Genomic DNA, 24,667 nt, shown 5'->3' on the forward strand with positions numbered 1-24,667 from the left:
TTATATTTTACAAACTTGAAAATTATATTGTAAGAACATGATAATAGATTGTACAAACGTGATAAAATATTGTAAAGAACGTGAAAATTATATTGTTAGAACAATAATGTTAAAGAGCAAGTCACCCCTTACAAGAAGTGTATTCCACTCCCACTTCATGTTTGAAAAATGCAACAAATGCTGTTGCCTAGCAGACCGAGAGGGTGGAGCCACTAACAAATACACACACTCACGACATTGTGACATCATAATGTACCAGTTTACATCATAGCATACCTCTTAGCCAATAGCGATGGCAGATTTAAATTCAAATGCAGTGAAGAGTTTTTACCTGACAACGGCACAACACTGACCGTTTCAGGCAGAAAATTTAAATTTTAACTAAAATGCACTGAAGTGCAAAACTATTGACTACACGTGTCTGCAGCACAATTAGACACGCATTTATATAGTTTATCAGAAAAAAAGTTGATTTGGGGGTGACTTGCTCTTTAAGATGTGATATCACTCCAATTTTATTCAGTCTGGGTGGCAGATCCACATTGACGTATTAAAGATTTAATATAAAAAAAAACACTAAAGCGCCATCTAGTGTATGGAGGTTGTAGGTGCAAAAATAGAACAAGGTTCGCTACCGATACAGGAAATGTTTTATTTGGGTCCATCTGTTGTAGTCTTCACCTAAACTCACTCTGGTTTTAGATCTTTTATGGTTGCTCCTCTTCTTAGAAGGAAAACATCATCTTCTTGGCTCATAAGCAGTTGCTTGACTGCCCGAGTCTGCCATTTTCCACAGTGCCAGCCTCAGTGTAGCCTGGCCTGCCAGACTCGTCCTCTGTTTAATTCTGCACAGAGAAAGAGTCTGGTTACTCACAGGCAGAGAGGCACACGAGAGGCAGGACTAGCCAGCTCAAAAATAAGCAATCAGAAAAAAGACGGAAATGCCGATTGTACCATGCGAAGCTGTAGTTTTTTAGCTGTAGTCAAAAATGGCGTCTGGCAATGGCGCAAACATCGGGTTTTTTTTTAGAAGAAAGGCTTTTAGCACCTCCACTTGTTGTGGTTTTAAAGATGTGTCCAAGTCATTTAGAACAAAGGAAAGAGCCGCAGCAAACTCTGCTTCAGTCGCCATGTTTATGACAAACTCGGCGTTATGATGTGTGGCGTACGCTACTCATCGCTTATTGGCTCGGTTAGAATTCTCAGGGGGTGGGGTTATTTGAATAGGAGAGTTCCCAGACCCTTTCTCTGCAGAATTAAACAGAGGAGGAGTCTGGCAGGCCTGGCTAGCCTCACTGTGCCGAGTGGACTGTTTACCATACTTGGCAACCTGTTATAGTGCCTTCTATTGGTTGGCAGATGTAAACAAAAACCCAGAGTCCTGCTGTCAAAATAGGTATTTGATTATTTTTAATGAAAATATAGCCTTTAAAGGAAATACTACCTTCATTCTGCACACCTCTAAACATCCTGTGGAGTTTATTAAATTGTTTCTTATTCAACCTTTAACAAAACAAAAATTGTGGAAAAATATGTATTTCGCGTTGATTCAAACATGTTGACATGTTAACCACTGATGTCTCCAACTTGATGTTTATGTCCATCATTATTAATCAAAGTAACTTCTTGTCTTTTTCTGATCTTTTTTTGTTTGTTTGTTTTCCTTAATGTCACCATGCTAGTGATCTATCATGTTTGGTATCAGACCGGAATTACTTCTGTAAAATCTGTTTATCATGAGAAAAAAAAAATAATAATAGTGATTGACGGCTATCCTGAGCGGCTCAGGGCTCCATCCTTCTCATAAGCCCCGCCCCCTGGCGGTCCCTCCTCCGCCTGGTTTTTATTAGCGTAGAAGAAGAAGAAGAAGCTGTTTAAACTCAGCGCAGCCTGCCAGCGGGTATGTTCGCTGCTGTGAATTCTTTGAAGATGCTCCGCGCTTTACATTTTTAATTAAAACGTCCTCTCAGTGCTTTTAAGGCCGATGCCACTGGTAATGGTTTTGGATAATGGAAGCGGACGACGTGTCGATAAGAGAGCAACTTTTCCACAACCGCGTCCGGGAGACAATAGTAAGTAACTTAGCTCTGTGGAGGGGTCGCAGCAAACAACGCAACGTGCTGCCCTTTCTCGTGCAATGAAAAATATGTCACGTTTTTGTCTAATTCTTGTCGGATACAATGCACGTTCCAGCACTAAATAGTCAAAATTTCAGGATTTTGTGCTTAGTTGACGTTTTATTTTGATCTTAATTCTTGACATTTAGTGGGAAATGATCTTAGACATTTACTGAAGTGTAAATGATTAATTTAACATGCGCTGTCTTTGTCCCTGGTTCGGTTTAGTTAAAAAAGAAAACTACGTCCACGTTGAACTTCAGACTTTGCAGAATGATCTGTTCGGTTACAGCAAGGCAGAGAATCTTGATCTTTAACCCCAAACACAGAACATCACATGTTGCTCCCTTTCCTTTGGATTTTTCTGGGTCATATTCACATTTTAGCATCAGTGGTAGCTTACATTTGGTTCTAGATTGCCCTACCTTAGTTGTCTAAGAACGTTTCAGGCCAAACTCAATTCTACCTGCAGGAAAAGATGTCAGAAAACCTAAAGTGCATCTTTTAGGACATGGAGTGAATGCAGAATGTCTTTTAAAGATGATCAGATAAACTGAATACATTTATTTTAGGAACTTTGCAGATCAGACTAGTGGAAATGAAGGGAAAACTCATAATTACCATTTCAAAGACCTTGTGTTTATTGATTTATTTATTTATTTTTTTTATTTTTTGCTTTATGGGTCAGAATTAGACAAAGTTTTTGTTTTATCTTTAAAAATGTTATAATTTTACACACCAAAGCTGTATTTTTACACAAAACTAGACCCTCTATTTTCGTTTGCAAATGAAAAGGCTTCAGTGGCTGGTTTGAGAAAGCATCAACAAGAAGTCCTAAGATTTGATTAAAATCTTTTAAATAAAAAGAACTTCAGTTTTACAAATGTGAAACAAAGCAACTGTATTGTGATAACCTTGTTTTGTTAACAACCCTTTTACCATAGCTACTAATTTTAGATGCAAGCCTCAAGCTTACCACTCCTTGAAATGCACCCCCTAAAGCCCCGGCCACTCTGCATTTTTCGGCTGTCACACAGGAGTGGTCATATCACTGTACGGCGCGAGAATTCAGTGAGCCAGACTGCACGATGTCTCGCTCTAGCAGGACACGTTACATCACGAATGCACCCCTACGAAAAGGATATATCACTAAAAAAAAGGCAGACAGCTAACCAAAACAAAGCTGAAAAAAGAAAAAGGCGATGTTGTTAACACTCCTAAATGAAGTTGGTCACATGTTCCCGCTTGTAGCCCCTACCACTGCTAATGATGCTAATTCTACTCTTGTATTTACTCTCATCAGTAGTTGTTTGCGTCAATCCCTGGGCTTATTTTCATTAGTGAATTGCAGATGAGAATCATAGATTTTCATGAGGTCAGAGTGCTCAAAAAGCTCTCGCAGAGCCGGTCACACTGGACGGCCAAAGGCCTGCAAATAACTTCAAAGCTCGCCTGACACCCAAACCTCACAAATAGGGTAGAAAAGTGGAAATGGTTATGTGATTATGTTTGAGAATGAAGAATCTAGTTCCTGTACAAATGTTTCTGGTTCGAGTCCTTTAGCAGTTTTTGTATTTGCCCCATAGATTCACCTGTTTAGGAGCAGGATTGCAATGACTGTGTTGCATTTTACCAGCAAATTTCTCATGGTGACATCACAAGCAAGATCAGTGTGCAAGGATTTTTCGTCTTTAAGCCATTTGTTTCATAGCCTGACAAAATGACTTTAGTATAATTTGAATAAAGGCTCAAATGAATTAAAAAATGGTTACCACAAAATCAAAGCAAAGCGCACCTGGCTTTAATGTTCAGTAGTGAACTTTGGTCGTCTCTCTTTGCCGCAGTCGTCATCTCGCTTTCAGGAGAGACCCGTTTGTGTCTAAGATTGCTTAAAATGTCTTATATGTGTTAAGAATTGTGTTTGTGAAGTTTGCTTTCAAAAAGAAGCTGAGCTGTCAGAAATGAACTGATGTAACTTCGGCCTTGTTCGAGATGAGCCAGTTCTGCGCAGATTAGATCAGCGGTGATCGGCGAGCAGTGCATGCCGGTTAGATTTGTGTCCGACTTGACGCCGACTTGCTCTGACGTCATGCATACGTAGGCAACGATAACCTCGTGAGATCGAGGCGGCCGCAGATTTTGGAGCAAGGCGCTGCAGTTGCTCTCCCTCGGCTGCAAAACCTAGCGGATGACGGGAAACGCCTGGCTCTCACCTGATCGAAGATCTGATTGGTTCATATTTTGATCCAAACATCCGGTGGTAGAACATGAAATGATAGTTGGTCACATGTATTCTGTAAATCATGTTATGTTGATGATGACAACTATATAGGCCATAAAGAGAAATGTGTTTTGTGTTCTTTTGTCACGTTTCCTATGAGCACACTGAACCTACAGCTGATAACCTTTACTTATTATTACAGTCATGTCTTCATATACAATATATGATATCCACAAACACTTGAGGATGTGTTTCAGCTGCTAACAGGCACCAGAATTAAAATTGAAAATTAAACAAGTGTGAACGCTAACGCGATATCTTCATCCATCGTCACCCGCGAGCTACACATGTAGGGAAATCTGTCCGGCTTTCAGCCACTCCCCTGCTGCTTCCGTCTGCTCTCATCTGTTTTCCAGGCGAGGCGCAGCTCAAGCCTCAGCTTACTTTATGAGTACATCTGTTAAGGCACAATCAACAATACAGCAAGTTTACACAGATCTTTCATGTCTGTTTTTGATTCATATGACCATATTTGAAAAACAAATATAAATTGTACAAAAAATAGAAAAATAAACTTGCTGATGTGCAAGAAATGCATTAGCTCTGCAAATGTGTGTTTAATTTTTTTATACTCATTGGGTGGAATGGAAACAACTTGATGTGAATCCAGTTTTACTTCCTAAATGTTGAAATGATGCAAGAGCAACTACCAGGACATTATATAACATAGCAAAGGTCTCCTAAGATAAAAGTCATAATTCTCCCCACCATCTTGTTATTGTCTTCTACAGTCACTTCTCATACAGTATTATACAAGTAAAATCAAATTAAAATTAATTCAAACTGAAATGTAGATGTTTTGGAGAGAGCTTAGTTTTGTCCTGACCTCTTATCAGATCAAATGGATTTCCCCATTTAGAAGGAAACCATTAGACTGGCAAGCCAGACTAAATAAATGTATTATTTAGTCTGTCCATGCTCCATTGATGGCTCTCGGTTGTGGGGCGGGTTCTACTGTTGTCTTTCAAATGATCTCCGCATTCCACTGGACAATGAATGTGACATACTCTTGTTTCACTCTGTTGCATCATCCCACCCACCAGGCATATAGAGTGCCCTGATTGGCCCACAAAGCGGATAAAGCTCTGTGATTTGTTCACTAAGCAGATAAAGCACTATGATTGGCCCACCTTTATGGACCAATCACAGCTCTTTATGTGTTTGAAACCCCTCTAGAGAGCTGTGATTGGCTAGCCAGAGTCCTGGTAGGAGCTGCGGAGGTTCCAATGGAGCGTGCCTAGACTTTGCAAAGCAAGAATTTGGTTTAGTTCACTAGGCTAGGAATCCATACCAGATAGTATGCTTCTCATTGTGTGGCCAAGGGGTGGACCATGTCTCAGCTATACTCAGCATGTCACAACTCTTTCCATGTGAGATGCATTAAGTTACCATATCACGACCATTACGATCCAGTTAAACACAACTGTGTCTCTCTGTCTGCAGTATTATTTGTCTGATTTGCTAGGAGCCTAGTTTCTCTAATTCTAATCCAGTGTTTTGGTATCAAGAGAACAGGATTGAAGCATAGCAAAAGTAAGTCAAGTGGTGAATTTAAGGTGTGAAGGTGTTTGTCGCAAAAGAATCTGGGGGTGGGAATTTAAAATTGTTAATTATGAATAATTTATGGTAAATTAATGGCATGGATTTGATATGGTGCCTTCTAGAGTCCTGGAACCCCCCAAGACGCTTTACACCACAATCGGTCATTCACACACACACATTCACACCTTGGTGGTGATGAGCAACGTTGTAGCCGCAGCTGTCCTGGAGCACACTGACAGAGGCGAGTCTGCCGTACGCAGGCGCCACCGGTCCCTCCAAACACCACCAGCAGGGAAGGCGCTTGCCCAAGGACACAACAACAATAACTGACTGATCAGGCTCGAACCTGCAACCTTCCAAATATGGGGCAAGCACTTAACTCCTGTGCCACCGTTGCCCCTTTAACATTGTTTCATGTCATTTTACATTTCATCAAAATCACATTATAGTTACACATCCCAACAAATCCCACAATGGTTATCTTTATAATGAGACCAAAGTAACAGCTTATGCATGCCGCTGTCTAAACCAAGCATTTACTACATTTAGTTTCCTTTTTGCATGTAAAAACGTCGTATTTGGAAATTAAAACATGAATTATTCCACTGGTGTGTTTTTAAACCTTTAATTTTGTTAAATACAATACTATTAAAGCACCAATACATTGAGCTATTAGTTACAGGCCGTCAAACCCAGCCCTACACTGTTCTAATATGACATAACAGTTTGCAGTAAAACAAGTTTTAGAAACAGAAAAACCTTCTGGGAAAATGTGATTGCTGCCAGATGTCTGTCTTCATTTAGTCATTATAAATCCTCTTTGCTAACAGCATCTGGCAAAGTTTTTTGTAATAAGTTGACATGAATAAAAACACCCTACGAAGCCTGGAGGGATCAGGGAGGATCAAATAAAAGGTCACATTAAGATCTTACACAGCTGAAATGGGACACACGGCATCAGGAAGCAATAGGATGTCGTCACTTTAAAGGTCCTAGCAGAATGGTGTGTGTTATTTATAAAAGACCTGCTTGACTCAGACAAAACATCTGCCATTGTATTGTGAGGGTGTGTTCCTTAGAAATAATGGCAGGTCAAACACTGAATTGACGTATTAATTCCCTCAAATATCAACTTGAAATACCTGATTATGGGCAGGTGTTTTTTATTTTTCTGCTTTCCGTGGGCCTTAGGTTGCTACGCTCTGGTGCACGTTGCAGTTAAACTAGACTTTCAACTAATTTAAAACTGTTTTTGATTTTGTTTTCTACATAAGTCCGTCGTGCATGCTATAGAAGACCTTTTTAAACACTGTTGCTTGATGCTGATGATAAACGCATTTAAATATTCTGCCCGGTCACCTGTTTCTCACCCAAAACCCACCCATTGTTCCCTGCTTTTTCTTCTGCTAGATTCCCCTTAGCCAGACTCTTGCTGAATGAAACTGCAGGACTGAACATTTTGCAGACTGAGCGGATTAGTTCTTGTGTAAGGTTCTTTGTTCTTTGCTTGCTGCAGGTACTACCATTGCTTCACCGGTCACTCCCACTTAGCCAAATGCAGCACAATTTGGAAACATGTTTTTCCAGATTTTGACAGAAAGCTAAATGCATGTTTGTGCATGCAAAACTTTGTTTCATGTCATAAAAAACATATTGTTGCATACCTTATAGGTATGTCATTCTTTGTTTTATTCTATGGTATTTTTATTAATATATTTATGCACATTTTAAAGCATCGGGCAACAGTGGCAGAGGAGTTCAGTGCCCGCTCAGTAACTGGAGAGTTGCAGGTTTGAGCCATGTCTGTTGCAGTCGCGTCTTTGGGCAAGACCATTAACCAGCCTTGCCTGCTGGTGGTGGTTGAAGGGAATGGTGTACCTGTGCTCGACAGCCTTGCCTGTGTCGGTGTGCCTCAGGGCAGCTGTGGCTACACTGTAGCTCATCCCGACCAATGTGTGTGTTTTGTAAAGTGCCTTGGGCGGTTGCAGAATCATAGAAAGTGTTAAATCAAAAATAGGCCATTTTATTATTGTTTGGCCTGAGGAACCAGAGTTTAGACCTGGCTGGATTCCTTAAAGCTCCACATATAAAAATGTTTTATTGATGTGTTCATTTGTCTTTGTTGGACATGTTGAACACAATCAGACATGAACATGACTTAAATGCAGCTCAGCTTAGAAGATTTGTGTAGAAAAAAAACTGCTAAATGTGACTGATGAGTTTGAATAATAGACTCTTGGACTTGAGATCTTTGCCAGACAATAGATTACTGATTTAATTGTAGGTTTTAACCTAAATTTGAATAATTGCTAAATCAGCAGATGACCTTTGTGGTCTGGGGTCTTTCATTGACACCCCCCCCCCCCATCTCAGTAAGAGAGAAACCGTGTGACCCCATTTTCTTTGTAATACAGAGTTAATCTTTGGACTCCATCTGTCTCTTTAGCTGGGAAAAACAAAGTATTTTTAGCTTTTGTAACCCCATCTTTCCCCATGCACCATGCATGTCTGGTAAGTTGCATTTAAATGTACTAAAAATGTGAGTGCAGCAGTTTGAGACAGATTACCAAAGCTACTTGTTTATTTTATGTACAAAGCAACCACACTCTGTTTTCAGTCTCACACCGAAGGCATGCAGGAATGATATATTTTGTGTTCTTCGTGCAGATCTGTGTGCTCCTGTTCACGTGCCTTTACATGGTGTGCTACCTCGTTCTCACTCACTTCAAGAAGACGGCCGAGTTTGTCACAGGTGAGGTTGAAGTTCCTGCATGTGGACAAATATCCTACAGTTGGTACGGTGACTGAAACTTTCAGCCCTGAGGGGAAGTAACAATGTTGACTGATTACGTTAAAGTTTTGGAATTTCTCTCTTCTTAGTGCGTTGGCAACAGGCAAACAAACACGCCATCTTTTCTGTCTTTGTTTATAACATTTTCGTCCGTGCTTGCATGCCTGTACACACAACCTACATTTGCACTGGGCGTTTTTAACTGAAGAGTCTTAGATCTTGGCTAGAAATGCCTGGAGATGAAGATGCATTAATTTATGTATGGCTGTGGATCAGGTTTGTAGAAAAATGGCAACAATATCACAAAGCTCATATTTCTGCTGCTTTATTCTTCCACAGCAGTGCTGAAAAACCTATTTGGGCCAACACTGTGTGGCCCATAAGCAGACGCCGTGCACTTGGACAGTTTGACTGGTTTTGATTAGTGATCAGATGTGACTGGGCACATTATTGCAGCCCGAGCCCAATAAACTGTCACTATTGAAAGCAGATGTGGGTTGTTTGAGTGGTCATCTCTGCTCCACTGAGGCGTAGTCCGAGGGAGTGCCATCTTTTTGTTTGTGGTTCAAGGTATAAGCTTAGTTCTGAACTCTGTGAACCAAGAAACATGAGCATGGTTCTACCCTGCAGCTAAGTGACAATTGTGCAATTCCTTTACCGAGAGATGTTTGTGACTTTCAGTTGTGAAGAACTGGTTCTACCTCCTCAGGCTGTACCCTGTAATTAAACAGCTGTGAGACGTTCAGCACTGGGCGATGTTCTGGTGTCAGAAGCCAACTGTGTTGACAGGAATTTTCAATGAGCTGCATAATGTAGGTTGTTAATTTTTTCTTCCTTTGTGTAATTTGGTTTAACTAGAGTCTTGGTCCAGTCCTGCATGGACAGAATGTTCCACCCCCACTTTCACACTAATGAGCTCAGGGAAACTTAAAGCGGTAGTTCAGATGTTTGAAACTGGGTTTCTTTGGAACATGAACATTTAATATTTTATGTTATTCGGTTTGGAGAAATGGGAGATCAGTTGTGGCCTGAGTGGTAAACTGATGATCCTTCATAGCAAGGTCAAGACCACATGCCAAAGAAATCCACTTCAAAATATGTGAACGATCAGCTAGTATTTATAGATATTACATAAAATGTCTTTTACATTTGCCGTAATAAAAGAAATGGATTTGTTTGTTTAACGGTTGATCTATGTTCCTACCCTCATCCATGGTCACGAGCTTTGGGTAGTGACCAAAAGAATGGGATCGCGGATACAAGTGGCCGAAATAAGTTTTCTCCGTGGGGTGGCTGGGCTCTTCCTTAGAGTGAGAAGACCAGTCATCCGGGAGGGGCTCGGAGTAGACCCGCTGCTCCTCCACATCAAGAGGAGCCAGTTGAGGTGGCTCAGGCATCTGATTAGGATGCCTCCTGGATGCCTCCCTGGTGAGGTTTTCCAAGCACGTCAAAGCAGGAGGACACGCTGGAGGGACTGTCTTTCAGCTGGCCAGGGAACGCCTTGATTCCCCCAGAGGAGCTGGCCCAAGTGGCTGGGGAGAGAGAAGTTTGGGCCTCTCTGCTTAGGCTGCTGCCCCCGCGACCCGACTCCGGATAAGCAGAAGAGAATGGATGGATGGATTTGTTGGGCTGGTCGATTTCTAGTTTCTTGTTTTTTAAAACAAAATTGAGTATTATATCTTTGTTAGGCCACACAGAAGAAACTCTCAACTTAAAAAAAAAAATCAAAAGCTTGTTTTGGTGGGAACACATTTCTAGAATTGCAGTCTAAAAGGGAAGCAGGCCAGACTATGGACAGCACTGTTCTGAAAGCATCTTCTACCTTTCCTGTAACGACAAATCTTTAATTACCACCTAATTAAAACAAACCACTCTTCCTCCAAGTCAGATTGCACACGTGCAAAGCTAACTATTTCCTTTTGTAATGAATGCTATCTGCTTGTTTTTGTCTCCTACAGATGATATTGAAGATGCAACTGTCAATAAAATTGCGTAAGTAAAAAAAACTCTAATGATTAACTAACCTAACAGCCTGAGGCTAAGCACAGATTTGAGTGTCACCATGAGCGTTCACACGGATACCAGTCAATGTGACACAAGTAGCGATCAGAGGTCATTCTGTAGTGTGTGTGTGTGTTTTAACTTGGCCTCTGGCTGTACTTTGTCCATTCACGCTGGCACTGTTATTCATATTCACCGCTGATTCGTAAGACTGAGGTTTAACGTGATGATTTATTTTGCTCCTCTCAGATTGTGGTTGTGCACATTCACCCTGTCCGTCTCAGTGAGTGCTGTGCTGCTTCTCCCCATCTCCATTCTGTCCAACGAGGTGCTTCTCATGTTCCCACACAGCTACTACATGCAGTGGCTCAACGGCTCTCTCATCCATGGTATACGTTTTGTTTTTATCAGCTGACAAGTTCAAACGGTTACAAATAATGATTCCTGTTCGATCAATCAATCAATCAATCAATCAATCAAAGCTTTATTTTCCACGAGCGACCCTGTCGGGAAGCCCAAGGCGCTGAACATGGTACATGAGAAATGTGAAACATGAGTAAATCGAAAATAAAGGCAAATCAAGTAGTGCAAAAAAAGGTAAAACATTAAAGTAGAAGACAAATGGGTAAAACAAGGGAGAGAGTGAACCAATGAAAACGGAAATAAAATCAACATAAAAGAGGGCCAAATTCAAACAAGTTCAGGGAACGCCAAGTGGAGGAGGTGGGTTTTTAGGAGACTCATAGAAGACTGGCTGAGATGGGGACAGCCTAAATGAGGATGGCAACTGGTTCTAGAGTGACGGTGCTAGGACTGAGAAAGCCCGGTCTCCGCGACTACGACACCTAGAACGAGAGACAGCAAGCAGGCCTTGGTCAGAGGAGCGCAGAGCACGTGATGGGGAATGTCTGTTCAGGAGTGTGGCCAGAGAGGGGGGGGAGCACCACCCTGGAAGAAATTGTAAACAAAGACGAGGAGTTTGAAGTGTGAACGATAACAGACCGAAAGCCAGTGCAGGGAGGCCAGAACTGGACTGATGTGGTCCCGTTTCCTGGTCCCAGTCAGGAACCTTGCTGCGCTGTTCTGCACAACCTGTAGGCGACGCAGTGATGACTGACACAAGCCTGCATAGAGAGAGTTGCAGTAATAAAGCCTAGAAATTACAAAAGCATGGAGTACCCGCCCGCTCCAGGTGGGCTCTCAACAGCATAGGCTTGATTTTTGCAAGATGAAAGAAACTGGACCGGATCACAGAGTTAATGTGAGCATCAAATTTAAGTCCAGCGTCAATTTTCGCCCCCAGACTGGTGGCAACTAGTTTTGAGTAGGGAGAAAGACGGCGAAGATCAACATAATGACCCTTGGGGTGAAAAACGATGAGCTGTCTTTCCCTCATTCAGATGCAGATAGTTGGCCATTAGCCAAGACTTTACCTTGTTAATACAGGACACAAAGGACTGGATAGAGTGACCTTTCTCCTGACACAATGGAGAGTAAATCTGGCAATCGTCAGCATAGAGATGGAACGCTAGGCCATGTTTACGAAAGACTGACCCCAGAGGAAGCAAATAAATGGCAAACAAAGAGGACCAAGGATCGATCCCTGCGGGACCCCCCAGCGGAGCCCCTTCCAAGAAGAAAAAACATCACCTAGTTTAACACAGAATGTCCAGTTGTGGAGATACGATCTAAACCAGTCCAGAGCAGACCCTTTGATCCCAACCCATCGTTCCAAGCGATCGAGTAGAATCGCGTGGTCAACTGTGTCGAAGGCTGCTGTCAGATCTAACAACAGAAGCACCACAGATGTACCCTGATCTAGTGATAGATATCATTTAAGACCCTCAGTAGAGCTGACTGTGCTATGGCCAGACCTGAACCCTGATTGAAAAACCTCAAACAGATCAGAGTCAGCTAAATGTGAGACCAGCAGCTGATAAACTACTTTCTCAAGCAGTTTTGATGTAAAAGGCAGGGTAGAGATAGGCCTGTAATTTTCGATCACAGAGAGAGAGAGGTTTCTTCAGGGTCGGCCGAACAACTGCTGCTTTCAAAGCAGCTGGGACCACACCTGTGCTGAGGCTCCCATTGATAATCTGACTGAGTGATGGGCCAAGACACGAAAAGGCAGCCTTCCAGAGACGAGGCGGCAGAACGTCAAGTGGAGAGCCAGATGGCTTCTGCCTCGCAACAAGCTTACTCAGCTCAGAATAAGAAACAGTATTGAGGGAGCTCAGGGTGGGTGGTGATGGAAGAACTGGAACAGGGTCAATAGGGTTACCAGAAGTAGCTACTCTAATGCCCGATACTTTATGAACAAAGAATTTGTGAAAATCGTCAGTTTCCAGCAGCTGTAAGAGACATGAAGCTAGGCTCCTGATACACCAGAACAGAGTTCAGTGTTTTGTTGAGAATTTTGGGATTCTTAGTTTGTTTCGATGATGTCTGCAAAATAGGCCATTCTAGCAACCCTCACTGCATCATGATAAGCAACCAGAGATGCTCTGAAGAACTCACGCGAGACCTGTAGGCCGTCCTTTTTCCACTTTCTCTCAGAGGCTCTACACGCCCGCCTACAAGCCCGTGTGACATCAGAGAGCCAAGGCTCCCTCCTAGGCCTAGAATTGCAAAGCTTGAGAGGGGCAACCACGTCCAGGACCTGATTACAAAGTACATCAAAGTGTTGTGAGTAATAATCAATGTTAGATGGATCTGGGTTAAAGGTCTCTAACCTTACAGACATACAGTCCACAAACTTTGCAACAGTTTCAGCATCCAGGGCTCTGAACCTGGTAGCTGGAGTTTCACACACAGGGACAGGACATGGCAACGTAACATCACAGAGTATTGGAGAGTGGTCAGAGAACACAGGAGGAAAAGTCTCAAGGTTCATGACGGAGACCAAAAGAGAACCAGGTCTAGGGTGTGACCCCTGGCATGAGTTGGGGACGATACCCATTGAGTCAAATTGAATGAATCTAGCAAATTCAAAAAACCTTTAGCAAGCACATTGCCAGGACAGCAGATATGGATGTTAAAATCACCAAAAAAATAGGACATGGTCATATTTTAGGATGCAGTCTGCCACCATCATAGAAGTCATTAAGGAAGTTTAGAGTCTGTCTTTGGAGGGTGATAAATCAGCACGACGAGTAGGCGGGGGGAGATGCACAGTTCAAAGGAAGAAAATGACATGGTGGGTGTAAGCTGTTTACAAGGAAAGCTGGATTTCAAAACAACAACCAGCCCACCACCTCTGCCCCGCGATCTAGGGATATTAAAACAGGAGCAGCCAGGTGGTACTAGCTCCAGCAGGGCGCTTGAGTCACCAAACGGGATCCAGGACTCACAGATGCACAGAAAACTCCAGCCATGTGGAATAAAAAAATCCTGAAGAATAAAAGTTTTGTTCTGCACAGACCTGGCATTGACCAGACCAAACGGGGTCTGCGGCGGGGCCGTAGCACCGGGATCACGCACGGGCACCGTCTCCTCCAACTCTGAGCCTGTAACCGAGCGTAGATTCTCCCAGCAAACCCCACTCTGGCGAGGTCCTCGAACTGATTGGCCGTGGCGTGGTGCCAGCTCACCCTCAAAGCCGGCCAAGTTCACAAGGCAGGGTGCAGAGTAAAACATCAGACGTCTCGGAACCACCGGGTCACAAGCTGGGCCGAATCGGACCAGCCGCTTCTTTAGGGATCCACGAAGTCCAACTCGACGTCTCACGTGCCGGCTCCCTGTTCGATGTAGTGTAGCATCACATGACCCGGGTGGGTGACGACCTCCAAATTGATACTTCACTGGCCCGTGTGCAGAATAGCTCTGTTCTTACAGGGGGCATAGTAGAGCTTAAAATGCAATAATTTAGAAGAGATTTTCAGTTTTTTTCAAAATAAAACTTTGTTTTATGATGTTAGATTGTGAAACTAAAAGTAAATAAGGCATCAAATATCTTATATTCTTAAGATTTCTTAAATATCTGATTGTTGCACATTCCTGCGTCCATTAAAGCAACAGTTTCTTCATACTTGGAATCTGATTCCTCGTGGTGGTTTATAGTAGTACTGCTGCAATGTTTTATTGTAATTAAAACTATATTGTTTTTTCCTCCCTTCTCAGGCTTGTGGAATCTAGTTTTTCTCTTCTCCAATTTGTCCCTGGTCTTCCTCATGCCTTTTGCCTATTTCTTCACTGAGTCTGAGGGATTTGCAGGATCCAGAAAGGTACCGGCGTCTTTTTGGCCCTAAATTTTAAAAGCCATTCAAAAAAAGACAATGATTGCACTGAAACTGATCTGAGCATCTTATGTTGTGTAGGGAGTAATGGCCCGAGTGTATGAAGCAGTGGTGCTGTTGCTGCTGCTAGCTCTGCTTGTGCTAGGCATTGTGTGGGTGGCATCAGCCTTCCTCCATGACAACGCCGCCCGCAAGAGCCTCTACGGTAAGTCACTTTTACTAACTATTCCTTGTTGACTTGATAACGTAGGTTTACTGATTTCCTCACATGTTGTATTTCTTTGCCCCGTAGACCTGTGGGACTGTTACCTTCCATATCTGTACTCGGGCATCTCTTTGTTTGGAGTGCTGCTGCTTCTATGTTAGTATATTTGTCCTGATCACTAAAGCAGCTAAAACTGTGTGCTTGAGTGTTGAACATCATCTTTTGTGTTTTGTCTCATCAGTGTGCACGCCTTTTGGGTTGTCTCGAATGTTCAGTGTGACTGGGAGCCTGCTGGTCAAACCGCGGGTAAGCTGAGGACAAGTCTAATTTGGCTCTTGGTGTGGGCTGTTAATGGACTCTTGTCAAATAAGTAGAGAAAAATAAATGCTCACAGCTATGACCATTGCTTTTTAAACTGTGGGTTTGGAAACGCCGATGAATCTTGTCCTGTTTAGCTGCTGGAGGACGTTGAAGATACACTCAGCTGCACCACATTTGAGGAAGACTCTCTCTACAGGAAACTCAGCTGTAAGTGTCCGCTTCATACTCCTTCGTCATGTCTTCTAACGGGATTCTAAAGGTGATTTTGTGTCTGGGATGTCTGAAGGCTCCAGTGCGTCAGTTTGGGTCAATCTGAACATGGAGGCTATGAGAAAAGAGTACGAAAGAGTCAGGAACAATCGCGTTGCTCTGGGTAAGATGGCTTTTCTTCAGAGGCAACAGTGTGTACTTGTTAGTTGCAGTGCACTCATTTTTTTTTTCTTTTCCCCAAAGAGATGCGCAGGAAAGCGTCTCCATGGCAGCGAAACCTGGGCTATCCGCTGGTGATGCTTGTGCTCCTTTCACTGACGGTAAATGTCTGCATTTCATACCTCAGCTCTTTTAAATCTTGATTTACCAACAGACTTTTGTGACGTTCCTGCATGCGTCTTCAGGTGATGTGCGTACTCATGGTCTGCTTTAATGTGCTGGAGCTGCTGCTGGATGAGACGGCGATGCCCAGAGGAATGGAGGTAGGGCTGTAAAAAAAACATTAACACTTCAATAACAGCCAATCGTCAGTGGACACTAATGGTTGTTTTTGTGTTGCAGGACCCTCACCTGGGAATGGCCTCCTTCTCCATGTTTGGCTCACTGGGTGCTGCAGTTCAAGTAGTCCTTATCCTGTATCCTTTCAGCCCTTTAAATGTAACCATCTTCAAAGGCCAGTGATCTATTTTATGTTTTCTGAGAAGTAATTCAATTATTCATCGTTTACGTCGGTTACACCTACACTTGTGTTTTTAGTTTTGTTAGCCTGTGTTGTCCTTAAGAGAAATGTCAGCTACTTGATGCTGTCCTCAGTGGTGGGGTTCTATAGCTCCTCTCTGTTCTGTGGCCTCCTGCCTCGTGCAAAGGACACCAACCTCACACAGGTGTGTTAAAACCAGCTCCGGTGTTTAGACCAGTAGCAAGATGCACCTGAAACATGCTCCTTGCTAACTCCTCTCCCATGAATGTTGGTTTTCAGATCATTGCAAACTGTGTGTCACTACTGATCCTCAGCTCTGCACTGCCGGTTTTTTCACGCACACTTGGTAAGAACACGACCGACAAAGAGATCCAACTCTACAGTCTTGTTCCAGTTCTGATGGAACCCAAATCCTGTTATTTGTTGGACACGTAGCAGTGCCTCAGCTCGTGTTATCCTACCTGTGGAGTGTTAGTGTGATGGTCTAGATAGTGTTGCAGCCTCAGCTCTGAGTCTTGGGCTGCAGATTGACTATTTTAGAATCCAACGAGCAACAGTGATTGTGTAAACTCGGCATAGCACCATCTGGACCAGTTGCAGGTTTTTGGTTTGAGTGGCTTTTAGCAGCTTGCAGAATCTCCTCCAGAAGAGCACGGAGACCGAGCTGACTCGTCTGAGCCAAGACTAGCTACATTGATGTATACTGAACTTTCAAAATAAAATAAAAGCTCTTTACAATCTAATTTTTAAATTAACCTAAAACATTCTAAATACATTTAACAGTTTAATTGATTTATTATGTAAAGATTTTGCATTTTCAGTCTAAAGGTGAGCGTTTAACTTTCCAGAAATTGAAACAGGAAATGCACAGATGGAGAGCACAGTAAACATTTTTTTTAAATCTCTAGTGTATTTATGTGAAAAAGTTATTAAATTGTTAACTTCCTAAAGTTTGTTTGTAGGAATGCAGCTGATGTCCTTCATGACTAAAGAACAGCTTGTCTGTTAGCACAGAGAAAACCAAAGTGTACCGCTTTGATCTGCTAAATGTAATAGCAGTTTTTCCGACTTTAAACCTTTACATCGATGGTTTTGCATCCAGAGGCTAACAGGAATTTCTTTACATGTGGCAAAACGGACATTTAAATAAAACACTTTGAAATTCAAGAGGTCAGAGCAGCTTTGGGACAAAAGTGATCCAGTCTGGATTTGGATCCATTCAAACCTTTTTAACAGCTAAAACCTGTCTGGTCTGAGTGAAGCCAGCTGTAATGGGGATCGTAACTTCAGTTTCTGTTTGTGTTGTTGAGGATTGTTGAGTAACAGGTTTGGATTATTTTGCTATATTGAGCTAATTTAGTTTCAGTTGTTAAAAAACCAAACCACCTACTTGGAGAAGAAAATCTACAAATTTTTGGCAGAAGTAAGAAGTTTCTGTCAAAGCTACAAAATCAATGGGTCAAACATGTTAATAGAACATGTTTTATTTGGACTTTTATAAACTGAAGAGATGCTAAACAAAGTCTTCACTTGCAGTTTTGAGAGTGCCCACTAGAGTGTGTTCATGTCATGAATGCTGCAGCTCAGCTGGAGCAGGTCTTTTGTGAGTTCACCCTCGTGTTTTGCTCCTTTCAGGGATCACACGCTTTGACCTACTGGGAGACTTTGGTCGCTACAACTGGCTTGGAAACTTCTACACAGTCTTCCTTTACAACATGCTGTTTGCTTTTCTCACTTCTGCGTCGCTTATAAAGACGGTTACCTGGGCCGTCCAGAGGGAGCTCATCAGAGCCTTTGGTTAGTCTAAATCTACATTGTCCTTAGATAGCTGTTCCATAAGTGTCCCACTTCAGGGGCCCATTTCCCGATGGGCTGGTCTCCCTTCCTCAGATAGAATAATACAATCCTTTCAGGAAGTTGTATGGGGACAAGAGGGGAGTCGAGTCCTGTTGGGGACCTTCAGGCACACCGCCCTGGACCCCTTGTATTACACACACACCCTCTACACCTCCACCCAACACAAACAAGCACTTGATACATGAGCTAGCCAAGCACTCACACACACACACTCACGTAATCTGTTTCCTCAGTGCTGATATCATCTCTGCTCCATAGAGGCTCTCCTGCACTTTTCCATTACCTCCCAGATGACTTTTGTTCAATGATTAATAAACTTTTATTATACCTAAATCAGCAATCTGCCTCAGCTCTGGAAGTTTCCACTCAGTAAAAATCAACCAGCTTTTTCTTCTCTCTCCTTGCAGGACTCCACAGACTACCCATAACTGTGTCACGCTCTGCCATCCCCTTCAGACTCCTCCTGGCCAGTGGGCTCTCTAAAATCCAGTGACCTTTTCATCTCTATTGCTGGTTTTTCAAACCATCAAAATGAAACCGAGGCCTTCCAAGTGTTCCCCCTTCTCCTTGGAACAAAGACGGTACTGAATCAGTCTGAAGATGGCCGGCCGCAAATATGGATCCAAGATTAAGATGCCTGCAAGGATCAGTGCGAGTGTTCAGCTGAGTCATGTTTATGACTAACCAAGAGAGGAAAAAAGACTAAAGCCATATTGGCAGTCCTGCCATCCTGAGCAATAAACATCAGCTGAGTTATTTTTGACATGTCATTCACGTTATGGCCGTGTCGTCCTTCTGTAGTACCTTTAGGGTCCCTGGAAAACTGAGGTTGTACCACTGTTTTAAGATTGGGAATATTTTACTTTAAGGTTTATTTTATACCAAAGTTTTATATTTGATATGTAAATGGGAAGAAATGGGACACGACACCATCGGCTGTTTTTGGATCTGGAGGGCATACAGGGAATTAAGAGGCCCACTTCAGCTGAATGAGTGGATTTTCCTTGAGAAATAATATGTGGGTTAAAAATAACGAAGTGTTTTTAATGTGATGAGTGATTGAAATATATATATATATATATATATATATATATATATATATATATATATATATTTGTCTGAACTTTTTAACATGTCTCCCTCAGGATGAAACTCTGCCTTGACTATTGAAACTGTGACTCTTTATGAACTTTAGTGGGACTGTGCAATATTTTGATACTGTAAAAGCACACGTTTTGTATTTTTACCATAAGTCATTTCAGAATTTTCTCTTCGTTTAGTTTTTATTCCTAGGTTGCACGTGAGTTTGTGTGCTTGAGATTATGTTTTTCTTTTTAAATCAAATGCCAAATGTGACTGTCGGCCCTTCCGGCTTTTACCAAGTGTTCATTCATCCTGTCATAAATTCCATAATATCAGCATTATCTCATCATCTACTGTGTGTGGAGGTGATCTTATGTTTAAGCTGCTGTATCAGCAGGTTGGCTGGTAGTTTGACCAGCAGGGGGCAGTGCATCTTAAATTCAACATGAGCCTTTTGTGTTGAGTAGTTTTTACTCTGCGCTTCATTTCTATGGAAGCAAGTTTACCCATTGATTTGTTCTTTCTGGCTTTTAGAACAGGGATTTTGTAATGTTTTCATTTTTGGGGCATTTTGGGATCTGTTTGCTCATCCTTTTAAAAATTTGTGAATCTTCTGACAAATGTGTTATGTTTTCCTGAAAGATAAAGTAGTTCACTTTTTTAAAAAGTGGCGTTTTCTCAAGTTGTTTACTGTTTTCAGCGTTAAGTAGAAAACAATAAAAAAAATAAGTTAAAGGTGTGATTCACTTGTTTGTTGTAATGGTCTCTAGTAGGAATGAATGCCTTGTAAGTCATACTCTGGGTAGAAAAAGCTCTGGGGCGCCTGTTTCAGGGTCTACGAGGCAGCCAGATCAGAGGAGGGCTTCAGCCGGCAGGATTTGGAGCCTAACTTTCTGATATTTACACATCTCAGCTCTGATTAGCTAACAGAAACTCAACTCTGACTCTTTACTTTGCAACATTGATGTTTTATCTCCACAAACAAGCCTGGAGTAGTTCTGCTGTGTGGTGGAGTTGCTAATGCTAACAGTTAGCTTCTGCTATAGCCAGGATGTTCTCTGCTGATTGCTGGATGCTAATCCAACAACAGTCCTGTTGCTACTCAAGATGGATGGGTCTATGAACGTTGACACTGTCAGGCTTTTCAAATCCACCTATTTTCTACCAGAAGCTAATGCAGGAAATAGGTGTAGGAGACTATTTTCATGTTTAGCCTGCATGAAAATCTGAGAAATAATGAAAAAATGATTTTCAGAGAACACCTTCAACTTCTTTGTGGGGATTTCTTGGGTACACATCTAGGTGCCTTTACAGTAACCCGTTCCTTTGATGCGGTTACATTTTTTAAAATGTAGCAACACTAGTGTGTGTGTGTCTGAGGGGAGGTTAAGGTCATCTATCCTCTGCGTCCCTCCACCCTTTTGTTGGACTTCTTTAATCAGCAGCAGAAGAAAGCCATATTTTGGCCTGTCTGTCAGCGGTGTCCACCCACGACGCCACTACAGCCGTGGCCCACGCTTTCCCCACTTCGATGCGAATGCCAGATTTAAAACAAAAACCTTCACATCCAAACCTCCTTTCTTCTATTCCTTTTCCTTGCCTATTGTTCATTTCCTCTCCTCTCTTCTGAAGTATGTTCAAGAAAATCCCCAGCTCTGATTAATTTCTCCCATCTTGATTTTTGTTAGCATTCCTTGCTTGGTTTTGTTAGATGTTTTAATTAAGCACACTTGGTTTAGCTTTTGTTTTGCACTTAGTTTCCTTTAGCTGAGAGGAAATGAAGTCAAATGTCGCAGTAACATTAGTGGCACATCTAGGGGCCGGTTGCCCTCTGAGGAAGTGACACACATGCCAGATAAAAGGTGGGTTTTATATGGGAATGCAAACGCCTGGGTCAATAAAGTGAATGTGTTCAATGTGACTGTTTCAGTGGATGAAAAATAAGCCAAAGTGAGAATTCAGAAAGCCAAAAACAAAGAAATTTAGGTTATAACTGAAAAGGAAGTAAGGCTTTTTAATATCATTGCTTATTAGTTCTGTAACAGATTGTTGTATCTAGTCTTCTGACTATATTGTGTAAATTCAATGATAAAACTTTATTAAATGAGAAAAAACTGTTGCAAAAGAAGTTTCTTTACCATTGAGTTTGAGCAGCATTCCTTGTAGTTACATGCTGTAATCTTTTAGACACTGTATACAACCTGTTACAGTTTTGCTATGAGATCTTGCATTCTTTCAGCTGCTGACGAGTTCCTGTTGTCTGATTTTTCACAGGCCAGTCAACCACATTCACTCTGTCAAGTCATAAACAACATAATCCGACACACAATGTTTTAATGGTAACATGATGCATTTGCATGTTGGTAAAGCCGCAGACACTAATGTGGATTTTTTTAAAGGCTGGTGTTCAGTGCAAATTTTTTTTTTTACCAATGTATTTTTTTTATTCTTGCAACAGTATAATTGATAAAGCAAATTTAACAAAAAATGTAAGAACACACACACACACACACACACACACACACACACACACATATATCTATCTATCTATATATATATATTTATTTATATATCTATCTATCTATATATATATATATCTATATATCTATCTATCTATCTATCTATCTATATATATATATATATATATAAGAGTATTCTATTTAAGTAGTTACATATGTGCACTGAGTACAAGGGAATGACTGAAGACAGATTATTCTAAAAGTGTCATATATTGTCAGGTACCTTTGCTGATGAATGGTGAATGGCCTGTATTTGCATAGCGCTTTCTAGAGTTCTACAACCCCCCCCCCCAAGACGTTTTACAACAATATGCAAACACATTCACAAGCTGGTGGTGATGAGCTACAATATAGCTGCCCCGGGGCGCACTGACGGAAGCATAGGCTGCCGAGCTCTGGCGCCACCGTTCCCTCCGACCACCAGCGGGCAAAACGGGATAAGTGTCTTGCCCAAGGAAACAACAGCAGCATTCTCTGCCAGAAGCTGGGGCCAATCCTACAACCCTCCGATTACTGGACAGCCCTTTCTCCCTCCTGAGCTACTGCTAGTTCAACCCTCAACACACCCAATCACCAGGCTCTGACCTTTGCCCTTTTTTTGACATAATAAAAAAAATCAGTTTGGCGTATAAAACGTAAACCCAGTTTTTTCTAGAAGAAGTTAAAGAGAGACTGCAGAACACATGTTCGATGGGCTTGAAGCAACAGAAGTCTGCAGCATTTCCAGCATGTGATACAGCTGAATATTTGACTTCTGGGTGCAGCAACAGGCTTTATTGAGTGAGATGTAAGGCTCTCACTTGGCACCAACCAAAGACTGGGTCAAAGTGTTTTCCACTCTTGATCCTAATTAACTAAGAAATCCTCCAAGTCATTGAGCCTTTGTAGTAGTAAATTCTGTGCACCCAAACCCTAAAATACAGAGATAAAATAATTGCATTAAATGCTAGATTTCCTTTCTCAAGCACATGCATGCTTATAATGGAAGACAATGTAAATCATAACTATTCAGACTTGGATCGTGCCCACTCCCTGGAGCACAAAGGGCAAATATAGTTCAGTCAAACCATCCATTGGTTCCACTGGGTGATACACTCCATAGGACTAGATATCAGGCATATCGGGCACAAGGCGGGAAACTGGCAGCTTGTAATGGGATAAGATAGGCTATCTTTATTGTCAAAACATAAGAATGAAGGGGGAAAAGACACAGATTAGATTTCCTGACAGTCGCCTGTTTGAAGTTCTGGCCAAAGTGCATTAGGGGCTTTTATTCCCTCTTTTCTTCACTTACTAATACAGAATAACTCAGGAAAAGGCGAGACTCACTAGCTAATCAACTGATAATGGGCCATGCTGTCCATTTGCCATGACTGCCCACCATCCTGTGTGCACACTCACGGCACACTTGCTTCACACAGTCGTCCCGGTGCAGGCCTTTGTGTAGTCGGGAAGCTCTGGCGTGACAGAGACTCTGGTGGAGTAGCATTATTTATTTCAGTCTGAAGCATATGCTTTCTGTACAAAGTCCATCAATTTATGGGTCAGGTTCACCAGGCTGCGGTAAGATATATCTCATCTGACATTTGGCCTGCTTGTCTGCAGCCAGGAAGTTCCAACCCTTTTATTCTGTTGTCCACATCAGTGCAGCATCGTCTCAACTTCTAACTCAACCCTGCTTTTTCTAAAGTTTAAATCACATTAAACCCAATATGTTACACGCATTTAACATCACATTATGATGTGAAATACTAAAAAAAAAAAAATTTAAAATGGCTGACATACTGATGTAACTCACAAACACTATACAGGAGCCAAGAATCATCCAGCGTGTGCAGTCACAAATGAATGCACCACCCTGCCTCTTCCTGCACTGATAACACAGTGAGAGATGGTGCGAGGCAGCGCGCGTGTGTGTGTGTGTGTGTGTGTGTGTGTGTGTGTGTGTGTGTGTGTGTGTGTGACTGGACGAGGAAAGGGTAAATGGCAGCTCCTTGACTTTTCTCTCCATAAACCCTTAAAACGGCCTCCATCAGAGGAAGCTGTTCCTGCAGTGTCTATTCAGCTCTAAAACAAAGACAGAAAAACACTTGAAAATGGCAAAGGCTGCAGTATTTAAAAATATGAGTTCTATTTTTTTATAAATGCACCACACATGGGGGAAAAGCTTGCTACTCCCATTTTACCCAGAGCTGAGCTCGGATTTATAGTGCTTAACAGTGATGAGTGTGTTATTTCATTTCCTGTGAGTCACGGTGGAAAGTCTCACAGGTACATGAGGCGTTTGATCAGCAGCTCAGGTGAGAACACTTTGTAAGAACAAAGCGGGGAATGCTTACCCAAGCAGGAAAAGATCTCGTTTTCTGTACTACGGCTTAGCAGGAAACAAATCCATTCACCCAGCCATGTACTCCCATCCTGAAGAAGGGGAGTGAAATGCTAAGAGTCAAAAGGAGGCAGGGGGGAGTCAGAAGGGGGGGCACCCAAAATAAAAACTAATAATAATAATGACTTTATTTCCATCTCCAGCCCACAGATGTTTGCTTCCTTCCTTTCCCTTTCATGCCTGATGGGAAACGTTTTTTTGCACAGCTTTGAAGAGAAACACTGGTGCGAGTGATTGTTGATATGAAAGTGTTTGTTGCTTTTTTCATTGAGTCCTTCCCTGCATTCGTCGCGAGGGCTGATGTCTCTCATCTGCGTCGTCTGCGGCAGACTCAAGCTTTCCTCCGTGTTTACCGTAAAGACAGGAAGATGCAGCTTTTTGCCCTTCACCACCGCTCCCCACAACATCCTGGAATCATC

At 42.2% G+C, this 24,667-nt stretch overlaps 1 protein-coding gene across 1 annotated transcript; it reads left to right on the forward strand.

The window, feature by feature from the left end:
- The first annotated feature begins 1,851 nt into the window (after positions 1 to 1,851).
- lmbr1l (limb development membrane protein 1-like) lies at positions 1,852 to 20,078 on the forward strand. The gene is made up of 17 exons (XM_015967887.3): positions 1,852 to 2,072; positions 8,608 to 8,692; positions 10,690 to 10,723; positions 10,982 to 11,121; positions 14,852 to 14,955; positions 15,049 to 15,172; positions 15,260 to 15,328; positions 15,414 to 15,478; positions 15,628 to 15,700; positions 15,780 to 15,866; positions 15,947 to 16,023; positions 16,108 to 16,185; positions 16,265 to 16,338; positions 16,497 to 16,587; positions 16,683 to 16,749; positions 18,039 to 18,200; positions 18,668 to 20,078. Exons 1-17 carry the CDS (start codon positions 2,010 to 2,012, stop codon positions 18,751 to 18,753), a joined length of 1,479 nt encoding a protein of 492 aa, XP_015823373.1. The 5' UTR covers positions 1,852 to 2,009; the 3' UTR covers positions 18,754 to 20,078.
- The last annotated feature ends 4,589 nt before the right edge of the window (positions 20,079 to 24,667 follow it).

The sequence above is a fragment of the Nothobranchius furzeri genome, chromosome 15 (genome assembly GCF_043380555.1).
Source record: "Nothobranchius furzeri strain GRZ-AD chromosome 15, NfurGRZ-RIMD1, whole genome shotgun sequence".
NCBI classification, from domain to species: Eukaryota; Metazoa; Chordata; class Actinopteri; order Cyprinodontiformes; family Nothobranchiidae; genus Nothobranchius; species Nothobranchius furzeri.

What these genes read in the sequence shown, in the direction of transcription:
- lmbr1l (XM_015967887.3), top strand. Translation starts at nt 2,010, where the DNA reads ATGGAAGCGGACGACGTGTCGATAAGAGAGCAACTTTTCCACAACCGC. An exon ending in CAACGGCTCTCTCATCCATG is followed by an intron (nt 11,122 to 14,851) that starts GTATACGTTTTG and finishes CTCCCTTCTCAG; the next exon opens with GCTTGTGGAATCTAGTTTTT. An exon ending in GAACAATCGCGTTGCTCTGG is followed by an intron (nt 15,867 to 15,946) that starts GTAAGATGGCTT and finishes TTTTCCCCAAAG; the next exon opens with AGATGCGCAGGAAAGCGTCT.